Genomic DNA, 24,391 nt, shown 5'->3' with positions numbered 1-24,391 from the left:
TCTTTTTTCTGAATATGAACAACAGACAGCTTGAGGTGTGATGCAGAAATGTGAAAATCCCCTGGAGGCTTTTTTCTTTTACATCAAATGTTTCCTTGTCATGAACTGATCTTGGTCTTGTAAATTCATAAAAAACCTAAGCTCACAATCAAAGATTGCTTGTAGAATCTCTGCAACATATCCAGCATTGGTCTGATAAGAGGGACATCAGCAGAGAGAGTCACAAAGATACTCCCCATTAGAGCATTTTTCTTCCCCCTCCTCAGGCTATCCCCACTATTTTCACCTTCTGTATTTCTCGCTTTCCTCTAGTCTCCTTTCTTCCCATTTGTTCTCCGTTGCCTTGCCTCGATCCCCTCACTTCCCCCTCTCACATCTCATCATCCATCAATTGTGTTTTTCTCTCATTCAGAGCACGTTCGTTACCAAGCCCATAAAACTGGAATTAAGGAAACAAGTCTAAAGCTGCAAAGCTGCAGGGGGTGGAAGGAAATACCGAAACATTTGAACCTTTCTGTGTTTTGACGTTAAGAAGAGAGCTCCAGCAGGAGGATATCCCTTTTTTTAAAAAAACTGTCATCTCCTCTTCTCTCTCCAGTGAGTGACTAACAACACCGTGTGTCATGTCACACCGGCAGCACCAGCTCAGGTTCCACACTACTGGAAACTGGACACGACACACACATTGCACCTCCGCCGTGCCACTTCCTACCACAAATAAAGCGCACAAACATGCACGAAAGCATATAGTTCAAAGATGGTCACTGCTGTCTTTTGGTAACGCTGAGCACACATTGTCGCGTAAACAAAGCAGCTACTCGGGTTTATGGAAATTCTGTATGAAAATGGGTTCTGAATGCAAATGGACAAACGTGCTGAAGTGATAGAAACATTTGGTTGGTGAACAACACATTTCCACATCCAATGATTACCACAGTCAAATCCTCAGGATGTGAATTACTCCTGGAATTAAAGAATGGTGCTTTACAACCACTATTTACCTTGGCATAATACAAGAGCATGCATGGGAAGCAAGAGGCATCAGTATATGGAAAAGTATCCCACAAGAAAATCAGCATGGAGAGTGTCAAAACAGCAATATGTACACATGTATTTATGCATCTCTGTGTGTGTGTGTGAATACCTACAGTAAGGCTTCGTCCCACAGCTGAGAGAGGCAGCGCTAACATCCAGACACTGAACACGCTCCGCTGTACTACTGCTGCTGCTGCTGCTGCTGCTGGCTTACGCTCCTCTGTGAAAGAGGCGCGCACACAAACACTGGCTCCCTGCGTATCGTGCTCATGAACACACGAATAGCAAAGGGCAACCAGCTGTGAGGCTCTCGCATACCTCACTCAGCTTCACAATTTATCATACTGCTCTGTCTGCCTTTCTCTATTGCTGTCACTCAGACACAAGACCGTGCAGAGATACTCACTGCAGAGTGCCTAAACTGCTGAGATGGAACGATACTAAATGAAGTTAACGTGGGGCACATCCAGGAAGACGGTACCAGCTGCTGTCTCCGTGTCCACAGATGTTTAGTCAGTGAGAGAGCCCGTTTTATAGTCACCAATCCCCTTAGCTGGACTTTAGTAAGGATTACACAGTAGTGTTATTCTGAATTACCACATGGAGACACTGACAGACAGAAAATCTAAGCTGTAGAGATGACAGCATTTATGGATTTCACATTAATTACTTTACAGGATCTCTCTAATTTGGAGCTGTGAGCCAAGGCAAATTGGGTTAATTGGTGTTCATTGGGTTTTGCTCAAGGTAAAACCGGAAGTCCCGCCGCAGACAGCTGCCCACATGTACACACTTTTCAGATTTTCTTCCTAGAATTTCATTTTATTCTCCCTCCCATTCATATTATTGGTATTGTTGCAGTATCAATACAGTATAATATTAAAGCACTTAAATACCCACTACATTCGTTTATTAAATAATACTCTTTCTCATCAGTGTGTAGCCCAGTATTAACAGGGCTTTACTAGAAACACAACTAGAATACTGCATTCACATATATCACCAGTATGGGGAGAACAATAGAAATCCCAGCTTATTTGTTCATGATAATTAACACCAGTGGTAGGAAATACAGTTATTCCATTACTGTAAAAATGTCAAATGAAGCATTAAGAAAGGACCAAGTCACTGTGAGGTTGCGCCAAGTCAAAGCATTTGGTCATGTAGACATGGTCAAGATCACTTGATGAAGTTCACTTTTCTTCCTCATTCCTGGTAACAGGAATGAGGAAGAAAGGTGATTTAAATGACTTTGAACATGGGATGGTTGTTAGCGCCAGATGGGCTGGTATGACTGTTTCATAAACTGCTGATCTACTGGGATTTTCCCACACAGCCATCTGTGGGCTTTACAGAGAATGGTCCAAAAAAGAGAAATTATCCAATGAGTGGCAGTTCTCTGGGCAAAAATGTTCTTTTGATGCCAGAGGTCAGAGGAGTCTGGTTCGTACTATGCAGAACAACATCTCTGAACACACAACACATCCACTCTTGAAGCAAATGGGCTAAAGAGGCAGAAGACCACACCGGGTGTCACTCCTCTCAGCTAAGAACAGGAAACTGAGGCTTCACAGAGGCTGACCAAAACTGGACAACAGAAGATGGGAAAAAAAACATTGCCTGATCTGCTGAGTCTCGATTTCTGCTGACATTCAGATGGTCTGTTAGAATTTGGCATAAACAACATGAAAGCATGGATCCATCCTACATCCTTGTATCAACAGTTCAGGTTGCTGATGACTGTAATGATGTGAGGGATATGCTCTTGGCCACAGCCTATCTGTGTATTACTGCTGACCATGTACATCGCTGTATGACTACGGTGTACTTGTCTTCTGATGGCCGCTTCCAGCAGGATAACGCACCATGTCACAAAGCAGAAAAAAATAAAACTGGTTTAATGAACCTGACTGCAAGTTCCCCACACTCACTAGATCTCAATCCAATGAATGTGCAGCCAATAAATCTGCAGCAACTGTGTGATGGCAACATGTCAACATGGACCAAAAGCAGAGTTTAGGCAGCTCTGAAGGCAAAACACAAAAGAGGATTAATCCTGCTACTAGCAATGTGTACCTAATAAAATGGCCGACCAGTGCATTTTGTCTTTTTAATTTAGGAATTTAAATTTTCAGTTATGAATTATGGATTTTTAGTAATGTTAAATATTATAATAGTCGTCAGACTTTCCCATAATCTGTTCAATTTAGAAACAGTTACTAGACTGACGCAAACAATTTCTCTAACGACACATAACTGTCTCTTAAAAGTGTGAAAAGTGTCATATGACTATCAAAAGAAAGTCATGGCAAATTTGAATAAGCATTTATTTTCTGAAAAGCAACAAAAGGACTAAAAACCAATTACCACCAATTCTGTAAAACTGCAACTTTTCTGCTGATTGGGGACTTATCCTTAGGACATGGTGCTGAGGTAATTTAGTTTTTTTTTTCTTTCACTCAGATAGCCAATCAAGGTTAACAGAAACAATTAAAATGGCCTTTAGAAAAGTTGCATTAATTAAACTATTTATTTGTGCTTAGTTCAGCAACACAGATATTCACACAAGATGAAGGAACTTTATTTATACAATTCAGTTCTATTGTGAGCACAGTACATTTTATGATGCAACCATGCCAGAATGCCTTACAGATAACACTATCCAGTTGAATGCAGGATATATGTGCTGCAATATTTAAGCTATAAATACTATACTGAAGTCCAATCTCTTTGCCGAGTTTCCCCGTCTTTTTGTTCCAGTACTATCCACAATGATTTTCCGCCTGCTAGCTATTCATATCACATATGCTTCTCAGTGTGAGCTATAAATCCACAGCAAAAAATAGAGACTGCTCATGGGAGAAACTGCAGAAAGGTTCACTTCAGTCAAAAAGTAAAAAAAACAAACAACAACAACAGCAACAAAGAAATATGTAATTGTAAAAGGGTGGAAAAAGTGCGTCAATTCAGATGAAAGGTGAACCAGAACCAGTGAAAGAGGAGAGCTGGATTGTAGACATAGAAAATATTACACAGAAAACATTTGCCAGCAGCACTCAGGGTCACAACAAAGGAGGAAAGTTGTGACAGACATTAACTGTAGAATAGACTAAAATGATCCCGTAAAGGAGAGATGGCAATATAAAACTGTAGCACCCAATAGCACATGAAAGGAAGGAAATGCTGTGAGACATGCACAATAGAGAGTGCATACATTTTTTGATCTCTCTGTAGACATACAGGGTGAATGCCACGCCAGACAGGGGGCACAGCAGCAGGGAGGTGCCGCTGTGCTTCCTGCCACAGACAGCTCTGCAGAGTCACAACAAAACTCTGACAAGGCGGGCCAGTTTGTGCATGTTTGTGTGCATACGTGCTTGTGCATTGTGTGTGTGTGAGAGACAGAGAGAAAGAGAGAGAGAGAGAGACTGCACGTTCTTATGTTACAACAGAGTCAGACCCCAGGACGAGACAGCTGTCCCTTTCATGAGTGCTGTTGTATTAGCCTTGTTCAGCAGTGTGTCAGTCAGCAGCTCTTATGACTTTAGTTGCTGATTTCATTCTAACACAGCACACACACACGCACACACAAACAGACACACACCTCGCCCTCATAGGCATTAGCATGACGAAGAAACAGATAAAAAAATTCATGGAGGTCGCTTAAGAAAAAAGCTACAACAAAGTAGTTTATGATGCCTCGCTGCACACCATAATGAGGCACATTTTCTTGAAGCCAAAGGAAATCTGGCAAGTTTAGGAATGACATAACCCAGACCTTACAAAAATAGCTGCACATACAGAACAATATGAGTAAGTCTGCACTTAAAGTTGTGCTTATATATGTCAATTTAGAGAGTATGTGACAATTGAGGCTATGCTCTTCCTGCTGCTCTTTAGCTGATAAACAATTTTACACACGAGCCCTGATACGACATGTGAGGCTTTTTGTCTTCTCCACACAATCATGCACGTATATGGCATAAACAAACACACCCATGCTGTCCATCTATCCTTGCTTTAATCTCCAATGTTGGCATCAACAAACCCTGCAGTGTTAACCATCTGTCTGCTCATTACTCACCACAAATCACTGAAGGCGTCCACACACACACACACACACACACACACACACACACACACACACACACACACACACACACACACACGTGTATCATAACATGAATTTAAAAAGATAAGACAAATATATACAAATGACAAAAGCTGTTCAAACAGTCTTTGAGTCTGCTGTAGTGTCTTAAATGCAAAAAATAGGAAGGTTTTTCAACAAGTAGTGGCACGGTGGCTTCTACTAGCAGGCAGGCAGATGGACAGGAAGAGAAGTGGAAAACATACAGATAGTCAGACAAGCTCACAAGAGACAATTATTTTTATAAGCTATGCCTCGTAGAAAGCTTGTGACATTTTCTCTAGAGTTCAGATCAATAATCAATTTAACAAGCTTAAAGCAGTAGCCACAAGTAGACTCTCTATGCAACTGCAGGAATCAGCTCATCTCTGTCCCAGCAGAAGCTCCAGATAAGATAAGATCCATGCATTCATTTTCTTCCGCTTTTCCAATTGAGGATCACGGGAGGGGCTGGAGCCTATCCCAGCTGTCATAGAGTGAGAGGCAGGTACACCCTGGATAGATCGCCAATCTGCCCACAGGGCTAACACAGAGAGACAAGTAACCATTCGCTCTCACATTTACACCTATGGTTAATTTAGTATCACCAATTACCCTAACCCCATGTACATTCCTAGACTGTGGGAGGAAATCAGAGTCCCCGAAGAGAACCCACACAGACGCATGGAGAACACGCAAACTCCACACAGAAAGACTGGATTCAAACCCAGCACTTTCTTGCTGTGAGGCAGCAACACCAACCACCGCCACGCTGTGTACGATTACGATATCTCAGATGTTTAGTATAACACACACAATTGTTTTCCCAGCTTTTGCTTTTCATTGTTCTCACTTTTAATCAGTTCTTTCTGCCTTTCCAGTCTACTTTATTTTGTACTATCATTTCTCAGATACAAGATTTGTCCCTGTGTTTGCTAACCTTTTAGAATCAAAGCAGGCTCTGTGAAATCAGAAAGGGAAAATCTTTGACAGCAACAACCTCTTGTGCAAGTGTGTCCTGGGACCACATAGGCAGCATCAACTTGGCATGCATGTGGAAGCATGGTGAGAACTACAAACTACAAACAGAAGTGCTTGAACCAGAACCTCCTCTCTGTGAGGTAACAGAGTGCTGACCGCTGAGACCATGCTGTCATGCTGCATGTGTACATCTTCATCAAAGTCCCTTCAAAAGTTATTATCTATGACACTTATTTGTTTTTAATTGTACAGATTTCAACTATGGCACACAAAAAACAACTTTTCTCACCTGACACTGATTTCCACAGTGCTAGTGTAAATCTATGCAGTCAGTCATACAGCTGTACCTTTTCCTGGGATTGATGGATATAAGGTGGTCTGTTTCCAAATTAAAAAAATTAAAATAATCACAACTAATATAGATTTATGGCACGGTATATCCCTCCCACTAGCTGGTTTCCTTAACGGCGCCTTGATAACTTTTTGAGCTGTCATTACATCACATTAAGAAACTATGATGAGCATTTTTTTATGTATATACAGAACAAACAACTGATGGGTGAATCAAAAATGTTGCTACAGAGGAAAGTAGCAAAACACAGTGAACTTATGATGAGATCATAAACTTGGGTTAGGGTTCATTACATCCAGGAGGAGTAATTAGCTTGCAATAGATGTGATGACATAAGCCCAGGAGACAGATATTATTAGTGATGCTAAAAAACAGATTTAATTAGTCAAAAATATCTTCAGTACCAACACAGAGCAAGATGATAGAAAGAGAAACAAAGTAGAAATAATAAAACAGGCTGCTTGAGGGTAGAAGCAGAAAAAAAAATGCAAATGAAGGTAACAGTACAAGGACATAAGGCAAAGGTTTCAAAACAAAATTAAATCCAAGGGGGAAATCCAGCATATGAAAATCAGGTTGGGAGAAAGAGAGAGAGAGATTTAAGTCACGACACAGGAAGGGCAGTAACCTTACAAAGGGCATAGTCTAGCAAGCTAAGTTGAGTAGCCCCTGAGGCTGCCAACAAAGGAGGTTATCACACTGGGAGCCTGGCCGGGCACGATATATTCCCGCCCAAGGGATAAGTGGTTAAATCGCTTTATTTCCTACTCTAATGAAATCACATCATTTGAAATTGTGTTACTGATTATATACACACAATAAATACACAATACTGTGTCACATGTTTCGGCACTAAAACATTAGTGTTAGAGTTACAATTAAAAATACAGTGTAATATAATGAAAGCTCTTTGCTCTTGGCAAAATTGTTTAATTTAGTCAACATTATAATGCATTTTTCAAATAGTCTGATTAATTCAGCTTATGTACAGTGGGGGAAATAATTATTTGATCCTCTGCTGAATTTGTAAGTTTGCAAATAAATGAACAGTCTCTAATTTTTATGGTAAGTTCATTTTAATGGAGAGAGACAGAATATCATCTCAAAAATCCAGAATAAAAAAAACACATGTTATGAATAGTATTTGATCCCCAAGCAAAACATGACTTAGTACTTGTTGGAGAAATCTGTGTTGGCAAGCAGAGCAGTGAGATGTTTCTTGTGGTTGATCGCCAGGTTTGTACTCTTTTGGCCCACTCCTCTTTACAGAAACTCAGTAAATGGTTTAGGTTTCTTGGTTGCCACTTGGCAACTCAAAGCTTCAGCTTCTTCCACAGACTTTCTACAGGATTGAGGTCTGGAGACTGTTTAGGCCACTCCATGACGTGCTTCTTCTTTAAGTATTCCTTTATTGCCTCTTTGGTATTTTTAGCGTCATTGCTGTGCTGGAAAAAGCTGTAGGGGATCAAATACTTATTTCACTCAACGACACATAAATCAATTCATAACAAATATGTAATATCTTTTTTTTTGTTTGGTTGATATTCTGTCTCTCTCACCATTAAAATAAAACTGCCATAAAATAGATATGTTTTCTGAACTTACAAATTTAGCATATTTTGATTAGAGATGCCCGTTTTAATGCTAAAATCATGTGTTTGAACAGGCAATGTGTTTTCATTTGTTTTGTACAATTCATGTAAAGCTTAGCTCTGACGTGCTCAGAATCCTTGGTGCAAAGACTCCATTAAGGAAAAGCTTTCATCCATCAATCTTCTACCACTTATCTGGGTTTGGGTCATGGGGGGCACCAGTCCAACAATCAAAATCAAGAAGTGGTGGGATGCCCATCCTCAGCATTGTCAACAATGGCTGAGAAGAAACTGCTCCTGGCTGTCAATAAATGTGATCAGTATTCAAGAAGACCTGAAAATGAATTTGGTTTCATACACTGCCTGTGGACACAGAACCTAACACTGTACTTAGCTCAATTGATTCTATCATGTAATATAAAATAGCTTATAATTACAATTCCTTTCTTCATCTCTTCCTAAAAATCTAAGCTATACTTGCATCATTCAGTCACTGTCGCATATTCCTCTCATGCAGTATTACACACACAATCCGATACATTAAATAAACCTTGACATTAGAAGCAAAAGAAGGCAGAACAAAGAGCAGTGAAGTTGGCTTGGCATTACATGATACAAACTACAGAATGACTTTGAAAAACAAAGTCTCCTCCCAAACTCAAAAGGTAATCTTGCATTTTCCTTCTCTATATTATCAAAACTATCTCAGCAATACTGTCCCTCATTGTTTCCATGTGTTTTTATGCAGTTGCCTGATGTTTCACAGGCAGCAGCGTGAGGCAACATGCTAAAATTCACATAAAGGCCTCCGGTGTCATCGCTAACAAACATTTTGTTGAACGTTACATAGTGAACCTTTAAAAACAACTTTTAAAAAAAGTTAAATGGTGCGAGCAGATGAGCTGTCTGCAATTTTGAATCTGTCTGTGACTTTAGGGACTGTCTGTACAAGTTCACAATACAAATGGAAATAATGGAAAAAAAAATTTCACAGATTTCCAAAAAGAATCCTAAATTTAATTGAGGTAGTCCATGAAGGAATTTCATGGCAAATAATAGATTTTATGTCTTGCTGAACTCTTTGTTCATGTTTCACTCTGAAACATTCTGTTCCCTTTGGGTGATTTCTAGTTTCTGCAGATACATCGTGACTGAGCTTTGTACATCCAGGTCATTTACAGTGGTGCCAAAACCCAGAATGGGGGGGCGCAGCAGACCAGGACATTTCAATGCTCTTCAGCATGCTTTATTTCACAGTTGCTGTTAAACATACACGAACGGCCACAGCTCTACCACTGCCGGCCGCACACATCACCAACAACAACCACAACTCAGACTGAGCAAAGCCTTTTAAGTTGGCGTGATAGCAGATGCCGCGCAGGTGCGTCCGTCTCACCTGCAGCACCATCGCAGACCCCGCCACACCACCCATCCATGAGCTACTGTTACTATAGCTGGCATATTTATTTCAAGTTATTTATTTCATATTCTGTATAGTTTTTCATATTTATATCCTGTCCATATCCTGTACATAGCTTGTACTCACTACAGCCTACATACTTATAGTTATAGAATATTCACAACATACTTCATACCGTGTACATTATAACATACCATAATAGACCCATTTCTGTAATATACTTACATATCTATATTATTGCTAATATATATTGTAATATATCTATATCACTAAAGCACTTCTGGATGGATGCAAACTGCATTTCGTTGCCCTGTACCTGTGCATGTGCAATGACAATAAAGTTGAATTCTATTCTATTCTATATAACCCTTTCACATAAAGCACTGACATGAGCAACTAAACCGCACGAAAATAAAACACGAACTAAACATAACTAAACAAATATTATCAAATATTATCAAATTGTCATCTAGTGGTTCAGTGGGTATATAGCTAGCAGCCTAGAAAAGACATTTTCTTCTACTATGAAGACCGTATTTTTCCCCTTTAGGTTGTAAATGTTCTCAGTTGCCTGCGTTCCCCACTGTGATAAAAAAAAAAAAATCCTTTCATGTCCTGGAAATAGCACACCCAAAATATTCCCAGTTTCTTTCCAGTATTATGGAACATACTTGGGGGATTTCCTGATGTAATAACTGTATATCACATTGTGATGCAGCTCAAGCCCACACATTAACCACAAATACATGCAAACAGTTATATAGCAGGAAATGCAGGATATAGCGCAAAAGCTATTTTAATTTTGGGGGGGATGGGACGGGCTATTCCTCGTACAACCTGGGATTGTTCCCCCACACAGTGTGTCATCACAGCAGCCCACACTCCAGACCTGGAAAGAAGCCCACACTCCAGACCTGAGGTACTGTAGTAGCAAACCTTGCAAGTTTCAGCCAGTGATTCATCCTCCTTCATTGTAACAACACCCACATGCACACTCATACAGCCACATGGTTCTATTATAACCAGTAACTGGCCCCTTAGAAAGCTTTCTTATAATACTTAGGAATTCTCGTTCAATTAATAAAAAAATGCTTATTCATGAACATTCCTGATGAAAACTGTCCATGCGCCAGGGTCAGGACATTATTTATCCAAAATGCAGTTTACACTGGCTCTGCAGTGACTTCACAGAAGGCTACACTATCACTGTCTGTTAGTATAGTCAGTGCAGTCAGCGTGAAAGCAATCCCAAAATATGAGATAAATTAAGATTTTGTGGGTTCATAGATAGATATGCCGGGTAAATTTCCTCCTTTAAACTAATGGTGTGTCCTGCTAATGTATTGGTTTTCAGATGAGTTTGATCATCAGGAGAGATTTCAAGCAGATAAAAAAGGCAGAGAGAAGGAGATGAACAGATGGCTGATGGCTGGAAAGTAACATTCCCAATTTACACACTGTGATTGACACTTCAGTAGCACTGTTAGGAAAAAGCAAAAAGACTTCCTCTCTCACTCTCTGCATCTACACACAGTAAATTATCACAGAGATTTCTGCCAAGTACATCTATCTTGTCACTGCACTGATTCATACACTATGGTGTTGTTGTTTTTTTTGATGAATTTCTTTTCTATCGAATATAAATGTTTGTGTGTGTATTCTGCACTTTCATCGGGAAACCTTTCATTTATTTCCATATCAATTCACTTCTATGGATGAACTTGGCCTGATCGTATGCCGTTTTCTTTTTGCAGCCTGCCTATATTATAAGGCAGAACCCAACAGCATTAGATTCTGCGCATAAACAGCATCATCTGTTGAGTGAACACACACAAAAGAGCTCGGTTTATGCTGTACGGCATAATGAAGGCCGACGCCAACCCATCTTGATGCGTCCATCTTTGTAAGGATGTGCGACTTATACGCAAGGATAAAGATCACTAAGCTGAGTGGCGATGGATGCTTCATTCATGCTGAGTCATGATATTAGGGCAAAGCTGATCAATAATAAACATCCATCCACATGAACCTCAGTTAGAGGCTCTCAGGTGTGTAATTTGAAACCAGTGAACCACAGATTGTATTTAGCGAAATGTCAAACTACAAAATTCCTTTAAGTTGCGGACATCGCTCTTACAAAAAAACAAAAATGTAACCATACCCTCGAGCACTTTTCGTGTGAAGACCTCGTTGAGGGCAAGTTTCACCAATACTCTAGGACCAAAAACAACTCTTGCGACTCACAATGGCACAAAACTCATCAGCCCTTCATCTGGACAAGCTAAAAATAAACGATAGAGAAGGAGTCCTAGTATTGCATTAATGCACTGAACTCACCCCTGATTTTGTGGAGCTCATGGATGAAAGAACGAGCAAACGGTCTAAAGTCTCCCACAGCAGCACAGCTCACAAAAGTTCATGAGAGCGGATCTGTGTGCGACTATTTGAAGATGTGTGCCAGGGTATTTGTGCTGCCCCTCAGTCAGCGTGTCAGCAGCAGTTGTGTATATAAATGGGTACAAGAATGCTCTAAGCTCATAAATGGCATGCGGCACGCTAATGTGAGGACACTGAATTGGCACTATTGTGGATGCCAGTGTCTCACACTGAGGGCCTGCAACTGTCATGCTTCTTTTTTATACAAATTTACAAATAAGCAACAATCCTTAACATCTGTGATATAGTGTATACATATACAGACTAATGAGATGGCAAAGTAGAGCTTGACCAAAGGGTCAGGAAACAAAGAGTAAAATGAGATGAAAAGTATTGCTGTGGTACTGAAAGCCTTTTTTAGTAACTGTGGGCTGTGGTCATAATCATGACTTAGAAATAGCAGCCACCTGTTGGTGCTGGAGATTCTGGCACAGCATAGAACGGCAGGCTGGTCGCTAATGGGAAACAATTTACACAATTTGTCCCATAGTGACAAAAGACTGGCAGAAATGGACAATCCCTATCATATTAAGTCTAGACATTGTATTCCATTGTTAGATCTATGCTGTTATTGTCCTGATTTCAATAAGAAACAAAGAAACTATATATTTAACCAAAGAAAAAGTAAAACACCAGTATTAATTAATAGATTAATATTATGTATTAGTATTATTTTTGAAGATAAAATTATACGTATAATAGAACAGCCTGCGCTTTAACAAAGGACATTTGTTATTTTTATTGTTATTTTTCTAGGTTCGTGATAACTGCCAAAAATGCTAAAGAACACGTTTCTAAGATCTGTCAATTTCAAATGTATACAAAAGAAAAATAGATATTTCTGAAGAAAGGTCAACTGCAGAGGTAAGTGTAAGTTATGCTTTATTCAATGGAAATATTTATGCATCGCTAGTATTCTACAGTTTGGTGTAGAATAAAAATAATGGCATTGGCATTCAATGCCAACAAATAAAGCCCTCACTTGTTTTCCCTTACAGAATTTGGGATGGCGAAATCTTCAAGAAACACACGCTTCAGTTTCTCTAAACTCAGGTACTTTTTTTTTTGTATCTTTTTTCAGCCAAAATCATATTTGCAAGAAAGAGCTAAATAATTACTTTATATAACCAATTCAAAAATGTAGCATTGAATCTCTGTTTTTAGTCATCGACTTTTTGTTTTCATTACTGGTCGTTAGGAGAAATCCATCAGCAGCTGACAGGAGGTTCTGCATGACGTGGATCAGCACGATGGTAAAAAGACAAGTGGAGAAGCAAACTGCAGAACTGCGTAGAGAGTTTTCTCTCATGAATCAGGCCCTGAGAGAGGAGATGGCAGCTGAGCTTCAGGAACAGCTGAGAGAACTATTGTTAGAAGAAACAGACAAGACACCATTGTGCTGCAGCAAGCTGGGCTCGGACCTGAGATTGGCGTCGAGGTGGCAAAGGGAAATGGCGGGAGGATTCGAAAACACTGACGAAGACTACGAAGATGGGGAGATACCAAAAACATTAGCCTTTTCTGAAACACACAATGACACAAACAGCATGTTCATATTGAGAAAAAGCCCGAAAGAGGAATCCTTAAAGATTTCATTGACCAGTGATTCCAGTGACACTGACTCAACAATTAACAGAAACATCTCCAAAGATGTACAAGGGAAGCCAGACTCAGGTACATGCAAGCAACAGAAAAATCAGAGCTCTTCCTCAGATGTCACTCCTATCTGGGACAGCGCCGCTAATCACTTCTGCACTACGCAAAGCTTCATTTCCAGTGAATTCAGCCATGAGAGTGAGGATGATAGTGTAAGAGAGGCTTTGATGATGGACAACCAGTGGAAGGAATGGTTGGACAAGCAGGAAATGAAAGGATACAGCCACAAAAAAAAGCCAGTTAAAAGTCAAAACAATATGGAAAAACAGGGAACGGCAGCATCTGGTGTACCAGAGAAAAAAAAGGATCAAAACTTGAAAAGGGGTGACACTATGAAGAGATTTAAGACATATATCAGTGATGTCTTTAGCTCTCATGCATCGCATAAGTGGAAGAAGTTTGAAAATGAAGATGGAAGCTCATGAAAAACAAAAAACAAAAAAATAACTGATAAAAACTGAGCATACAATAAACTAACTTGTGCATTACGATTATAGTCTCCAGCTTCGATTGACTTTTGAGTTGCAGAGCACATTAGCTTGATTTACAAGTTGGTAAGTGCTGAAAAAATGAGGGTAAACCTTTCTGGTGACCTTTTAGGCCACATAAAGGCAAAGTGCCTGCCTACAGATAACCTTTATCTGACATCCGACACCCTGAAAGGAAAACTAAACAACCTCTCACTGGATCAATAAAAGGCAACGTTATGTAAATGAATCTCTGGCCAAATGACTGCAATAAGTCTGTACTGCGATTTAACTTGATTGAAACAAAGTGGTCTTTACTGATACGTGTAAACAAACTTTTCTGTGATGAACAAGAATGCATTCATCCAGTGGATAAATTTGAGCTGCAGATTTGCAGATATAACATAGGATAGGATGGCCCCAGTTTTTCTTTTTAGGCTAAATGAGAAAGTTTCATGACAGTTTAAATTCATACTTATATGTTAGATACAGTCACACAAGCACAAAACAACAGAAAATAACTTAAAGTATCCCATATATTACCTTACAATATATTATCATATATTACCTTAAAATGTTTGTTTAGTGACGTAGGTGTGCACTCCAGTGGTATTATAGTTTAGATCAGTAAAACAGTCACAAAAGGAATAAATCAGAAAGCCATAGCAGCAGTAGTAGAAAAAACATCTACCTTAAAAGAAAGGTTTTGTGTGTGTGTGTGTTTCTGTGTGTTTTAAGACTTTCTGCACTACAGTTTATTACATCTACCAAGTGTATGGATTTTAACTGAGCTATTTTTTAAAGTTAGTTGCTCAGTGTGTGGCTCTTGGCTTACTTTAAGTCAGTTATTGCCCTCTTTATTACCTCTTATTCACATCCTACTGCCTTCTCTGTTTTTAAATAAGAAATTTCAAGTTAGCAGTCGATATTTCACAGAGTGAGAGGAGTTCTCTTGAAATTCAAGTGTTTTCCAATATCTAAGAAGAATATTAATCAAGGGAAAATGTTTAAATCAATCTGATAGCATCCCAGCTGCTTCAGAAAACATAGAAGTGCGATACAGATCCCTTATTTGCTTTAAAAGGGTACGGTACTTATACTGTCTGGAGAGTACGGACTGTAGTGAGTTGTCGGTATATTTTCAGTATAATGAATTGCTTATGATCACGTGCATTCACTGAGCCAAGAAGCCTTGCTGTTCGCATGCTGTTAGTTTCCTCTTTTCTCTCTGGGGGGCCATGTCAGTTTTGTACCAGTAGGTGGCACTAAGTCACTTCCAAGGTCCAGCAACCTTTAGACGCAAGCTCAGCAAAATGATGCAGTCAGGGCCTTAAATACAAACATACCCACAGGGAATTTTGACTCAAAAAATCAAAGTCAAAATGTATCTAATGCGGTAAAATTCAAGCAAAAAGTAGATATTAACTACAGTATGTACAGCTGTTTGTGGGAGGAAAAAAGTTTTCAAATCTTAGCAGAAAACCACTCAAGTAATCGCTTATTTTCCTTCCTACTTTTTATAACATTGCCAAACCATAATTAGGATGTAAGCATGTAGTGACTGGGTGGCTATTAAATGCACTAATTGTCTCAGTGAGTGTTAAGAGCTAGACAAACATAAATCTACAATTCATATCCCATTTGCTAAATATTTGTTTATTTTAAACCTACGTGTGTAAATGCTTTCAGTAGGATTTCAACAAAAAATGATGTCACCATCTCTGTATAACAAATTATATCTTGGTGTCACTGTTAGAGTGGCATCACTGTATGTGTGCATAACAACTGCTGGCAAGCTTTCAGTTGCCTCCAGTCATTTTCAGGAAACATCATCATCAACAGCAACATCCGACCTCCTGGATTCTTTAACAGGCCCTCATGTGAAAAGAATATCTCTGCCCAGCCACTATGAGATGCATCCTTCCACACCAATGTTTCAGGACAGCAGCGGTCACGTCTGTTCCATGTTGGGATGGAAACCCCAGAGCTTGAGCTGAGTTAACTTTAATCTGCTTACTTATGTTAATAAAGGAATTTTCACGTTTTCTTACTTGCTATGTTTGACCTACATGCGCCATGTAGGAAAATAGGATCGCATAGAAGTCTGCCAAGTCAAATGTTTGATCACATTCACAAAAGTGATATTGTCCTGTCGTGTGTTTTTATCTTAGGCTAAAACTCAGTCATTGCAATATTAGAAAGAAACCCCCAACAATCAGATGATCCCCCAGGAGCAAACACTTGGCAAAAGTGGGGAGGAAAAACTCCCTTTCAAGTTAAACTCTACACTGTTAAAAAAAACATCCTAAAACAACGGTAATATTCCGGCAGCTGGGGCGCCAAAGTACGACCGTGAAATAACAGAAAATAACTGTCCCATAAAAATACGGTTATTTTCAGTAATGAAAATAGAGTTTGTTGCGCTAATTTGACATGGGATTCTGCCTTTTCCAAGTGCTTTTAGACATTAAATTAGGAACATTTTTACGCGATCAAACAATGAAATTACCTATAAACAAGGTCACTGAATGTGGAAATATGAATCATAATACGTAAATGTACAGAAATATACAGTTGGTTTACGTAATAATTGATTGCATGCCCTGGGACAGACTGACAGAGACGAGGCTGCCATATTGCACTATCGGCCCCTTTGGCTATCACTAGTAGGCGGTAGGTGAAGAGTCTTGACCACAGACACAACGACGGAGAGCGTCCAAGCCGGGGCGCGAACCGACAACCTTCTGATCACAAGGCGAACTGCCAACTCTTGAGCCACGAATGGCCTAACTAGTGTTAAGGTTCAAAATATTGGGGATGGAGACAAGAGAAAAAACCACAATAACAACACTGGTCCGGCCGGGTTGAGTCAAACGATGATTTTAATGAACACACGCGTGGGAGATGGACACTGATGCAGACAGCCTCAAAATCTCAAAATGGTGGAGCATTGCTCAAACTTTTATAGCCTCTGGTGCCTCCATCTTATCATACAAAGCCTAAACATTCACATGCTTTCTCTCACACAGCGCCTAAGCTACGACCTTGGCTCCCTGTTTATCTGCTCCTGCTGAAATGGGGCAGAAAACTCCAGCACACTCTGTTCTCTTCTACTCAGACAAATTAGATTTCTTATAACTCAGCAGTATAATGCATCATAAAACAATATCATTCATTCACAACAAGTCAGCAGTTTAATGTAATGCAAATCAGTTTAACTAATGCAATAGTTATCAGCTTCTTCTGATTCAGGAGAATAATGCAAACTAAAACTACATAATAATTCACAATCTTTAATTAGGGGTATAACATGGCATAAAATAATATTATAATCTAACACTAGCAACGACAATAATACTTATGTGATGTAACACAAGCTTATAGGGATCATGTTATATACTTTCCCATTGCATTACATTTGAATTCAACAGTTCAATCTTTCAAATAACGGACAGATATTTGTGAAATCATGATACATTTGTGAATGTATTTTAACAATCTAAATATGCATATGTACAGACAGATACATTTAATAATCATGACAATTATGTTGTATTACATTACAATGATTTAACGTTAACTTACATTCAAAATGTGAAGTCAAAGTCTCTTTACGTAACTTTAATGATATTCTAGAAGAACAGAACATTACTGTGAAATGCACAGTAAAATACCTTCATATTCGGGGTTTTTCCTACGGTCGCAGCCATACCCGCGACCTTGTTGTTAGTTCACATTCATTGGCCGATGCTTAGCGTCATGTTATTTATATTAATTGCAATTCCTACCTCTACATTTCTTTTTCAAAATATATAATTAGCACAGCGTGTCCATGCAATGTTTTACATTGTGGTATGCAGAGAAATCTTAACAAAGAAGCTCACAGAGAGAGATTGAGCTTGTTATTTAACCCCAAGCTAGTACACTTGCCGGTGCTACAATGTGCCTCAAGGTTCAACAACAGCACAACAGAAGTCACTCATGGTACAGCACTCTCTCTACAAAACAACAACTGTCAGTGATGCTGCACCACGGCGTAAACACAACATTCAAGATAACAGTTAAACGTAACGTAACCATAAACAATAAAACAAGAACATCTAAACAGCAGCACATGCCCCAAGGCATGATGGGAGACATTTCTGGATGTATTTTTACGATCTAAATATGCATATGTACAACAAAATATATTTAACAAACAAGTAAATTGTGTTTTATTACATTTACAGTGATGTTATGTTATTTTACATTTGACGTGTCAGATCACAGTCTACTTATGTAAATGTAATGCTATTCTAGAAAAACAGTACACATCTGTAAAATACACAGTAAAATCATTTGACATTACTATTTTTTGGAACAGTGTACATCAGCCCTACAGTCAAGCAAATTCACTTCTATATTCCAGAGATTTTATCAAATAGTGGACCAAAAACCCCTAAAAGAGGCAAGGAAAAAGTGAAGCAGCTCTTTAAATAAATGACTCCCGCTGTAAATATTTTCCTGCCTCACTCTGACACTCTATTAACAGCTTTCTTTCAGTCTGTCTCTCTTGCTTTCTCTGGATCAATAAAGTGCCTTTTCAGATGATTGCAATGGCTTCCCAAGAAACCCAGTGGGCAAACAAAGATGTTCTCCTAAGTTCAAGCACTGCAGATTACTTCATTCTAAAATCAGGCAATAGTCCACTCTACCTGCTCTATATTGTTTTCTTAAAGGGATTCATTATATAACTTCAGATGTATTTCAAGTGGTTTATAAATCGTTAATATGTTGCTGACATAACCCATGTTATAGGGAGCACAAATACTCAGTATTTCAACTATTAAAATATAACTTTTTAAAAGATGTCATTCTACAGTCATTTGAGAACTGCATTTATATTTCAAAATAATCATTATCATAAGGGCAATATGCATTAATAAGAAGGCAATCCAAACTGAAATGCCAGACACATTTTTTCTTACTTTATTTACTTTAGCTACTAAAGATCCAACATGGACCCTGATCAGCTGCAGAATAAAAAACACTTATGACTAGCTGACCACTGTGGCAGCTTAATCTATGCTACAAGGAAGCTCATTTACAAATATTCAATATCTCTTCCTCACCACAGAGGAAGTGGGGCCTGCATTGAGTTGCAAATAATCTGCATGTGATTAGCATGAAGAGCTGGGGAAAAAAATACACACACACAGCTTCTGGCCACAGTGTGTTGTTTTATCTGGTAAGAATGGCCATACCCCACCTGTGTCATGTTACTGTTGTGTCCTTGCTTTCATCTTGTGCATCCAACCTTTTAAAAGGTGACAGCTGGTAGGTTGTTAAATTTCAGAAGAGTTGAAGGTTAGAGGAGGACACATAAAGTAAGAGACACACAAGCTTTGATTGGCCTCTCAAACAAGGAAATGACTTTTATATTTTGTTAAATAAACCACAACTTTCCCGATATTCACAAAATGGGCTATTGTGGCATGTCATGTGAAATTCGACTACCCTCCCTACACACGAATCCCCTTCCTACACTGAACCTCTGCTTTGATCTGATGATGATTAATCTATGTGGGAGGGCATTAAGAGTTAGAAAGCTAATTCCCCAGCTCTATCCACCATTTACAGGCTGACCCGTCACTGCCTGCTCTCTCATCACTCTGATTGTCAATCATGTCTGCAACCACTTCTGGTTAATACAGTGTACATGCCAGATCACTGAATGCTACTGTACTTAAATGAGAGAGTTTATTGTGAGAGAAACGCCAGAGCCACATCAATCACTTTGTCTCGCTTGTGTATTGGTCTCATTCAAGAAGGCACATCAGCACTTCTGATTCATTTAGCAGCATACACTGTTATGCTTAACCTTGTCACAAAAACACTACGGCCTCAGAGCATATTGAGCGAATGAGTGTGCATGCCTATATGTGCCTGCGTTTTGTGTGTGTGTGTGTTCTCGTGTTTGAAACTGTGTGGCTGAGACTGCAGAGGGCAATGCTGGAGGGCAACACAGTGTCACAGCTCTGAGATCCCAGCTTGCAGTGCACAGACTGTTCTCCTGAGAAGCTGGGGTGGACTTTGAATTTGTCTTGTGCTGGAAGAGTGTCACGATCAGAGAGGATAACACTGAGGGCAGAGGAGATGAGAACTATATCAAGGAGACAATTCAGGTAACATTATCTCTCAAGGACACAGAGAGGTGTAGCAGAAGAAAAGAAAAAGCAGAACCAGAACAATTCTGACAGCTGCATAATACCTACATATTAATACCGAACAACCTGCTTATATTCAACCTATAGCTGAAATGCTAAAATGCATCTTTTTAGTGTATTTTCAACTCTTCCACTCATTTTTTTAATTGGTGTTGAATTTCTACTAGTATTGTGAATAAATGACAAAAATATTGAAAGCCTAATAATTTACATAGCAACAAAACAAAAAATCCAACTAAAAAAGGCTACGTTGTTAACTGCATGAGCAGAAAGCAAGGAGACACCGCGCTGTCAGGTCACTGCTTCATAACGAGCGTAAGCGACAGCTAATGCTGACTCACATTCAAACATGTGGGCACTTAACACAGACAAACCTGAAGGGAAGGGCCTGGCCACAGGCTTTGGTTTCCAGTCCTTCATGAAACAATGCAAACCACTCAGCTGCGCCTCAAACTCACATTAAATCTCATAAATGTTTCTTGTCTGCATATATGACCATAGTTCAGGATTTTCTGTGGCAGAAACACTAACACGCTCCAGGCACTGCAACACACTCAATCACAAAGTGGAGAAGTAAACCTCATCAACATTTCCAGATGGTGTCAGTCTTTTGTCAACGTGAAAATGTTTTGTTTTTTTTTCGCCTCACTTCACAGTGCCAAGGCGTCTTTGCGGTCAGCATCAATCATGTGTCTGTTACAACCGATGATCCCCCCGGGCTGCAATGAATCCTGATTTAAGCTGCTGTCAAGACACTTTAAGAACGAGGCCATGGACTGTTTCCAAGTGCCCGCGATTCTGCTCTCACAACACTACTCAGAAGACGACCACTAATAATAATAATGGATTGGATTTATACTAGTCATGCACTTATTCCTACAGGACATCCAAACATAGCTCATTTCACAGTCGGTGCATTAGCAAATCAGGACAACAGGTTAAATTACCCCTGAGTTACAGTTTCTTATATTTCTGGACAAGATCAGTCTGCAAGATTTTGATTTTAGTTAGCTGCTTGGAACAGCAAGCCAAATGTCTAAAAAGATTGCCTAACTTACTTTTTTTAACACAACATGTAAAGTTAAGAACATTTTAAAGCACTTAAAAGATATGGTTAACATTATCTGACAGATTTCATCAATACAAATACCCAGAACTTGTTTTACATCAGCTATATTTCGCAGTAAGCTGTGACGGCAGTCTCTGTGACACAAAAGCCACTTCCATGGTTGGTAAGTGTTAAATATTTTAAAGTACTAAATATGAGCTGAGCAGAGGAAAGGAGAGTGCAAAGAGAAAAAAGTCACGATGTAGTCTCTGGGTGTGACTGAGAACTGGAAGTAGAAGGAGCAGTGAGTGTCTGAGTAGCAACAAAAAGAGGCAAAGACTGTGTTTTAATGAAATATGTCTCAGTTGATCTTGAATGAAATGTTAAGTTTATACATACTAAACAAGTAAAACAAGCTGAGGGGAGAGCTACAACATTTGTTTTAATGTTTACCACACCTGGGTCACAAACTACTTTGGCCACAATACACAGAGTGACTTATTACAACTACAGCACAATACCACAGACAGCAACACTTCAAGTGTCATGAGAGATAAACATATGATGGATGCAGAATGATGGAGCTAAATGTAGTGTAAAAATAATTGTAAAAGCAACCTATGAGCAGGCATTTAGCGGCCGTGGGAAGTAAGAACTCCCTTTTAACAGGAAGACACATGCAGCAGAGTTAGGCTACAGGTTGGGCAGCCATGTGCTACAGCTGGTTTCGAGGGTGAGGGAAGAGAGAAGAGTAGGGAGGTCAGGATTAAAAATGTATTAGTACAAACTTGTGACATATACTTTTATCCCTACTTCGCATTGAGAGCTAGTTTTCACATAATAATACAGACAGACAGACAGTCGGGCAAAAATTTAAGATGCTTTATTTCTACAATGTCATTTATGTTTTATTTTCACACAAGTGCACACTTTTAAGATTGCATTTTCCAAAAAGCTTTATATACAGATTTCCTTTTAAATGGAAATCAAACAACTGAATCATATGAGGACTACAAGCACTTTCTGAAAAAAAGTAACTTCTTATTCTCAAAATATTAAAATGTATTCTTTGAGTTTTTAATAAGATGATTTGGGATTTTTTTATTTGTTTTTAATTGCTCCATCTTATGTTTTACTTTCAGATCAGATTAGAGTACAATATACACAAATCCTGAGTCATACCAGTCGATATTATTATTTTGTACTTGACATCAGGCGTCTTGCCGCTCAGTCAGGTAATGAGTGAAAGGTTACTCTGCAAGACTGAAGGTTAGAAACATGACCGCATCAGTCAAGGACTACTAAAGCACATATCTATAAAAGGAAGGAGGAAGTTTTAAAAAATGTGATGTAAGCACAAGTGTTTTCTGCTGCCTTTTGCTGTGACAAACAGGCAAAAGGCAGCAGAAATACCAACACGCTTTAAGTTAATGAGTTAGTTGACTTAGTGACTTGGTTAATGATGACCCATTTGCTTCAGTTCAAACACACATACATACAAGAAACATCTAAATCTATCAAACCCTATTAGGATATACACTCACTGATCTGTTCATTAGGTACAACTGCTGCACTGCTTGTTAATGCAAATATATGAATGACCTGCCACATACCAGCAACTAAGCGCATTTAGGAATGTAGACACAGTCGAGATAGAGTTTACAGAAAATGATTGAAAAGTCAACAGAAGGTCTCTGGGTAAAAACCAGGTCAGAGAAAAATGGTCGCGCTGTTTCAAAGTGAAAGGCAACAGTAACTCAAATAACCACATGTTACAACCAAGGTGTGCTGACTTTTAGCTCTGAATGCATCACATGCTGAACCTTAAAGCAGATGGGCTACAGCAGCAGAAAACCACACCAAGTCACTCCAGTCAGCTAAGAACAGGAAACTGAGACTACGGTTTGCAGGATCCCCAAAATTAGACAACAGAAGATTAGAAAGACAGTGGCTGATCTTCATAAAAGCATTCTATCAATGGTTCAGGCTTCTGGTGGTGGTGTAATATTGAGGAGGATGTCTGAGACATTCTATGTATTTTAGTACCAGTGAAGCATCATTTAAACACTACAGCCTACCAGTGTATCATTGCACACCACGTCCATTCCTTTATTACAACAATGTACCCATCTTTTCGTGGTTGCTTCCAACATATAACACACCATATCACAGAGCTCAAATAATCTCAAGCTGGTTTCTTGTAGATAACAATGAGTTTACTGTGTTCAGCTGGTCTCCATGGCCTCCAGATCTCAATCCAATAGAGCACTTCTGTGATGTGACGAAACAGGAGTTTCACATCATGGATGTGCAGCCAACAAATCCACACCAACTGTCATGTCATGTTAATATGGACCAGAATCTCTGAGGAATGTTTGGAGGACCATGTTGAATCTATGCCAAAAAGAACTAAGTCGACTGTGAAAGCAAAAGAGGGTCCAATCCAGTGCCAACCCAGTGAGTGCAGATGGAATGAAAGAGGAAAAAGTAAAATCGCAACTCATAGATATGTTTAAAAAAAATAAATGAATATGATGTAAAGGGCGCTGAAACTTAATGTCACAAATATCAGTCATGTTTGCTGCAGCCACTGCGAACACATATAGAAAAACTTTCACAAACCTCTCCACTGCATTGAAAACAGCAAAGTTAAATGCACTTGAGTCAACAATGAAATTACTTACAGAGCTTGGCAGCAATCCCTTACATCTCTCACTTTCCAAATCAAATTACAAAATGAATTTTCATGTTACATATTCTCTTATGTCATTTATGAAATGCTAGCTAGAATACTTATTCTAACAGTAAAAGTACATTTTTAGTGTCACATTTTCTGTTGGCTGAGGAAACACAAATGCATCATCAAACCTGTGCAATCAGGGTGTATGCACGAAAATGCACGTGCAAATGCATGATGATGCAAAGCTAGATTATTTGTCAGTGTGTTTTTTGTTTTTAACTATTTTTCCCTCAGGTATTAAAGAAGCAAACCTAATCCTACTTCATCTGTTCTCATCTCCTGTCTCTTCACTTGTTCGCATCTCATCTTAATTTGCTCTTTTCCCACTT

At 39.1% G+C, this 24,391-nt stretch overlaps 2 protein-coding genes across 7 annotated transcripts in view; one reads left to right on the top strand and one right to left on the bottom strand.

Moving 5' to 3' along the window:
• Positions 1 to 24,391, bottom strand: part of LOC147317236 (multiple C2 and transmembrane domain-containing protein 1-like) — a 138,114-nt gene that overhangs the window by 111,288 nt on the left and 2,435 nt on the right. Inside the window, exon 1 of one of the 6 annotated variants that reach the window (XM_086314002.1) lies at positions 1,149 to 1,276. The exons of the other annotated variants lie outside the window; for them this stretch is intronic. Coding sequence (XP_086170128.1) covers positions 1,149 to 1,190 — 42 coding nt within the window. The 5' untranslated portion in view covers positions 1,191 to 1,276. Of the gene's footprint in view, positions 1 to 1,148; positions 1,277 to 24,391 lie in introns of those variants that run through there. 6 annotated transcript variants of the gene reach the window in all.
• Positions 12,719 to 14,079, top strand: LOC147317237 (uncharacterized). The gene is made up of 3 exons (XM_086314016.1): positions 12,719 to 12,809; positions 12,944 to 12,998; positions 13,144 to 14,079. The coding sequence occupies exons 2-3, from the start codon at positions 12,952 to 12,954 to the stop codon at positions 14,024 to 14,026; spliced, it is 930 nt and encodes a 309-aa protein (XP_086170142.1). The 5' UTR covers positions 12,719 to 12,809; positions 12,944 to 12,951; the 3' UTR covers positions 14,027 to 14,079.

This window comes from Aulonocara sp. 'chitande type north' Nkhata Bay, linkage group LG12 (assembly GCF_057382095.1).
Source record: "Aulonocara sp. 'chitande type north' Nkhata Bay isolate Kocher_YH1m ecotype deep benthic linkage group LG12, A_spYH_male_GT1.1, whole genome shotgun sequence".
Taxonomy (NCBI): Eukaryota; Metazoa; Chordata; class Actinopteri; order Cichliformes; family Cichlidae; genus Aulonocara; species Aulonocara sp. 'chitande type north' Nkhata Bay.
Note: the sequence above shows the minus strand (reverse complement) of the source record. Positions and strands in the feature narration are given on the sequence as shown.

Excerpts from the sequence above, each read along its gene's own strand:
- LOC147317237 (XM_086314016.1), top strand. The coding sequence starts at position 12,952 with ATGGCGAAATCTTCAAGAAACACACGCTTCAGTTTCTCTAAACTCAG. Across the intron at positions 12,999-13,143 it reads TTCAGTTTCTCTAAACTCAG|GAGAAATCCATCAGCAGCTG; the intron begins GTACTTTTTTTT and ends ACTGGTCGTTAG.